The 5,000-nt window shown below is 42.0% G+C and overlaps 2 protein-coding genes across 8 annotated transcripts in view; one reads left to right on the top strand and one right to left on the bottom strand.

The window, feature by feature from the left end:
• LOC123518312 overlaps nt 1-5,000 on the top strand; it is a 301,357-nt gene that overhangs the window by 191,523 nt on the left and 104,834 nt on the right. Inside the window, exon 4 of the mRNA XM_045279061.1 lies at nt 2,608-2,670. The gene's annotated coding sequence lies outside the window, so the exon portion shown is untranslated. The remainder of the gene's footprint in view (nt 1-2,607; nt 2,671-5,000) is intronic.
• Nucleotides 1-5,000, bottom strand: part of LOC123518310 (glutamate-gated chloride channel-like) — a 51,747-nt gene that overhangs the window by 9,752 nt on the left and 36,995 nt on the right. For 4 of the 7 annotated variants that reach the window (XM_045279052.1, XM_045279054.1, XM_045279055.1 and 1 more), the window contains exon 9: nt 877-1,106. In XM_045279052.1, the coding sequence (XP_045134987.1) occupies nt 877-1,106 (230 nt within the window). Of the gene's footprint in view, nt 1-591; nt 822-876; nt 1,107-5,000 lie in introns of all 7 variants that reach the window. The other 3 variants (XM_045279053.1, XM_045279056.1, XM_045279058.1) reach the window with 1 other exon arrangement.

Below are 5,000 nucleotides of genomic sequence, written 5' to 3'. Positions count from 1 at the left end.
AGGCGCCATCAGGGAGAAACAGTCCTCATATGAAGCATTGGTAAGGGCGGCAGCCAGGGAGAGGAAGTGTCACGCTCTTGTGCCACAGACTTTAGAGGCCGGCGGGCAGGCGACGCCACACTGCCGCCACCAGACGCCCTTGTGTCGGGCAGCCAAGGCCCAGAGTTCCGCAGAGAGCGGCGAGCGGAGAGGCGTAATGAAAGGGGCTTAGGAAGATACGGGAGGATGAAGACAGAATGTGTTCTTCTCTCACCATTTTGACAGATTCTTCCGGCCAGGAGCGGCCATGGGCTGAAGCAGCAGTGGCCGCGCACAACACTCCCATGCGGAACACACACCCACACAGACACACAAAAACACACACGCACACTGAGAGCAACACTCAGACACCCGAGCGACACAACAATCAAGCTGCGCCCCGGGGAGAGGGTGAAAGGTGAGCTGGTGCCCGGCAAGGTATAGGGTGAGGGTTAGGCAGGGTATGGCAGGGCGGGAAGACATGCAGGCAGCGGCGTGGGCGTGGGCTTGGCGTGGGCGAGGGCGTGCTGGCCCCACGGGATGCAGGACACACCGAGACACTCGCGGATTGACCTTGGTGTAGGACACCGGTGGCAGAGTATTGTTTATACTGGAGGTCTGCGTGGACATCGTCAGGAGGGTGGTGACCCCCAGCGAGACCCTCGCAGGCACGGCGTTCTGGTCCAGCCAGAAGGACACCCAGGACACGATCACCAGCATGCAGCACGGGATGTAGTACTGGATCAGGTAGTACGAGAACTCGCGCTTGAAGACCAGGTCTACCCGCAGACAACTGTATTCACCTGTACCGACAGTTACAAGGGGTTACTAATGCGGCCCTGGGGGCGGACACGCTACCTTGGTGTAGGACACGGGCGGCAGCGACTGGTTGATGGAGGACGTCTGGGTGGACATGGTAAGCAAGGTGGTGACGCCCAGGGCCACGCGGGCGGGCACGGCGTTCTGGTCCAGCCAGAAGGACACCCAGGACACGATCACCAACATGCAGCACGGGATGTAGTACTGGATCAGGTAGTACGAGAACTCGCGCTTGAAGATCAGCGCCACCAGGAGACACGAGTATTCACCTGTGCGGGAAACTGATTACTGGCGCGCCTACACCTGTCACGACAGGAGTAGGAGGAAGAAGAGGAGGAGTGGCTGGTGGTCTGGAGATGGGGAGAGAAAAGGGGACAGGACGATGGAGAGTGAACGAATAAACACTAACAGCAGGAAAACGGAAGTGGAGATGTGAACCATAGGCCGATAGGTGAACGATAAACAGATGTTAACTTAACTTTCATTATTAAAGATCTCAAGTGCTCTTCCGTGAAGTCTCTCTCTCTCTCTCTCTCTCTCTCTCTCTCTCTCTCTCTCTCTCTCTCTCTCTCTCTCTCTCTCTCTCTCTCTCTCTCTCTCTCTCTCTCTCTCTCTCTCTCTCTCTCTCTCTCTCTCTCTCTCTCTCTCTCTCTCTCTCTCTCTCTCTCTCTCTCTCTCTCTCTCTCTCTCTCTCTCTCTCTCTCTCTCTCTCTCTCTCACACACACACACACACACACACACACACACACACACACACACACACACACACACACACACACACACACACACACACACACACACACACACACACACACACACAGATGATGATGATGCATAATTTACCATCACAACTTAAAACATGACAATACCACCATCAGTTAGTACAATAGCAACAACGACAAGGCACTTCTGATATCGTCTTAGTCATTACAGCCAACTATTTCTCAACATGCCATTAATAACTGCCGCAGTTGCTGATGTACAAGACATGTTATTTACAGTGAACCACATAAATATACAATGTAACCGGGGCACATCCAACACCTGGACGGACAAGTACTAATGTTTCTTCTCTCTCTCTCTCTCTCTCTCTCTCTATATATATATATATATATATATATATATATATATATATATATATATATATATATATATATATATATATATATATATCATCGGTTTCTCTTCTAGCCTTGACCCGCCGCGTGTAATATGAATAAAGAAGTGTTCTCTGGAGGGCTGTCCTGTCACCTAACCTCAAAGCCTTGTCCAAGTTTGCCGGCCGTGTGTGACAGACCTAACGTCTCTTTTCGCCCTGTGTTAAAGCGTTTCTTTGACCTCTACGAAAAAGAAAATACTAAATTTTGCATTGTTTTCTTGCAAGATTTACATTAGTGATCTCACCATATTTAATCATTTGCCTGAGAGTCTTGTTTATTTAGTCACTCGTTGATTTGTTTTTCTTGTCCTCTAGCTTAAGAATTTTTTTATATGTTTATTAATTTTATTGTCGCTCGTATTTCGTTAATTCTTCATTGAATATTCTAACATATTAATTTTGCTATTCATTCTTTTTTTTATTCATTTATATATTTTCTTTCAGCTTCCTTGTTTTCTTTACCTACGTAGTTTGCTTCACTGTTTGCAACATTTAACTTGATGTAAGGTTAATTTGACCAAATCGTATTTCTATACAAGATACCATTTGGTATTCTTTTTTTCTCATTCATTTACACGAACACTGATTTTATATCTCATATTTTCTGTAGGTGATGAACCAACCGGTAGGAAAAGCAAGTCTTGTGTGTTCTGTTTTCCTGAACAGCGACATGGTAAGTACCAATCACTTCATCGGATTCCATTCTCCTCCCTCCTTGCCTCATCTTTGCTCACATTCTTTTTCATTTGTAGCGTACGGATGTGTATCACCGCTGTCTCCATCACGGACTGAAGGGCAATCACTGGGTGCATTTTGAAAATACATGTTGGTTGTGTTTAATAGATATATATACACTCATATGGAAAGGAGTTTTAAGCATTATTGTATTATCTACTGAATTTGCTCTCAGCTTTAATTTCTAGAACTATTTATTTATCTATTCATTATTTATTCACTCTTTCATTTTATTCTTTTTTTTTTCATACTGTTCACAGTAAGGGAGGTGTGGCAAAAGTTATCACGTGCAGAGTATGAAAACATTGTTTCACATTTATTACCACCATATTGTTATTACGGTGTCGAAATTTAATCAAATGAAGAACGCAACGAAACAAGCCCCACACATTATGACCAAACTTTTTTATTCAGTTTCCCATAAATAATCAAACACCACAACAGTAATTGGTTTCCTCATAGCCTTCCTTTATACATTGATATTATTTGTTAATACTGTATAAAGGTAGCAACATTAGTTCACTCATAATCTACAATTCACTGTTGACCTATGTGTACATCCACTGGCGAGGTTTGTGACTAGCCCTCACTCTGGTTTCCGTCCAGAGACCGTCTTTCATCCTGTTTTGTAAATGCAATACTCTCAATAACTGTTTATTAGTGGTAACCTCTCTATCCCACTGCTGTCACCAATTTTACATACTGGATGAAATTGTAAGAACTCAGATACACACTGCTACAGACAGGATGGAGGGCAAGAATCTTTCCTTAGAAGTCAGGGTGTGAACTATCAGGTCAGTTGGTGTCCTTAGTTATAGAATAATAATAAACTGATAGATATATAATGAATCTAACGTCTGCCCAGAAAATTGCATAGTGCAGCTATATCCAGGTGGCCCTTAGAATTTTTTTTTTCCTACATTTTTATTGATTTGAAGGAAATTTAGACACAATATATTGTAAAATCATCTCTACTGGGGGTTACCGGTACTTTGCAACTCACTGTAGTCAGCCTTCTGTATATTCAAGATTTATTATACTATACGCTCTACTTTATATGATGTATAGGTATTACTTTATCATATACTTCTCTTTACGAGTATTGTGTTTCGTCTTTATAGCATACTGTGTTATAACATGTACATTTTATAAGAACCATAGGAAATAAAGGAAGTTGTAAATAATCCCCATACTGCTCTTTATTAGCTTATACATTAACTTTATGCAGTATTAATGTATTACATACTGCCACTTTACATTATATATTATAATTCACTTATCTTAACGCTGTAATAAACAGCGCTAATAACCAAACAAAAAAATAAAATAGATAAAAAAGATAAAACTACGTACTGCACAAAGAAGAGACTTTTCAATGGAGAAAAATGACAAACTTTGAGATGTAAGAAAGTCTGAGGAGATTCAAGCAGTATTACGCTACATGAGAGACAGCCTACTAACCTGAAGGCAAGGGCGACGGCTTACCAGAAACTACCGCCACAGAGGCTCACAGCGCAGCACAAGAATAGCGAAGTAGGAGTGTGTGCTGAGAAAACAGCTTAGTCATTCACCGCCTTAGAAGTTACCCGACAGGAAGACGTGGGAAGAAACACTGTGTTAATCAAAAGAAACGACTTTATCGCCCGCCTCGTCGTTTTTTCCCCCGGCAGCCATGTTTCATCAAACGACGCCCATGAAACATTACTTACTTTTATTGCCTTGAATGTCAAAATGTGTTAACTCCCAGCATTTCTCGTAAGATTTCCTGTTACTTAATATGTTTTGAGGGTTATGAGGTACCTTCTTGCCCGGAATGTGGTTGTGTGTAAGATTTCATCATCTCTTTTAAAGCTTCTTACTGCTTAACATAACTTGAATACGGAAATATTTAAGATCAACGGGTTTTTTTTACATATTTTGTGATACATGACATATTTAGAAGATCAGAAGGTACGTTTTCCTCTTTAGAAATGTGTAAAACTCTTGACATTTTGTATTAGCATTTGGTACCTCTCAACATAAACTCAGGTGAAATGAGTACGTGTTTGATACGTGCATTGCTTACCTCTCGTCTCAGTGAAATATTCGAATATACAAGTTCTTCGCATTTCTTTTCATATTTCACTGAACTTAACCGTTAACTCAAGTAGTGCCAGAACTTCAGACACCGTACTTATAATATTTGATTAAGTAACGTTAGTTCTTTATACATACAGGTTGTTTCCTCATTTTTAACATTTATATCTAAGCTGCCTACATTTTGATATT

This window comes from Portunus trituberculatus, chromosome 43 (assembly GCF_017591435.1).
Source record: "Portunus trituberculatus isolate SZX2019 chromosome 43, ASM1759143v1, whole genome shotgun sequence".
Taxonomy (NCBI): Eukaryota; Metazoa; Arthropoda; class Malacostraca; order Decapoda; family Portunidae; genus Portunus; species Portunus trituberculatus.
Note: the sequence above shows the minus strand (reverse complement) of the source record. Positions and strands in the feature narration are given on the sequence as shown.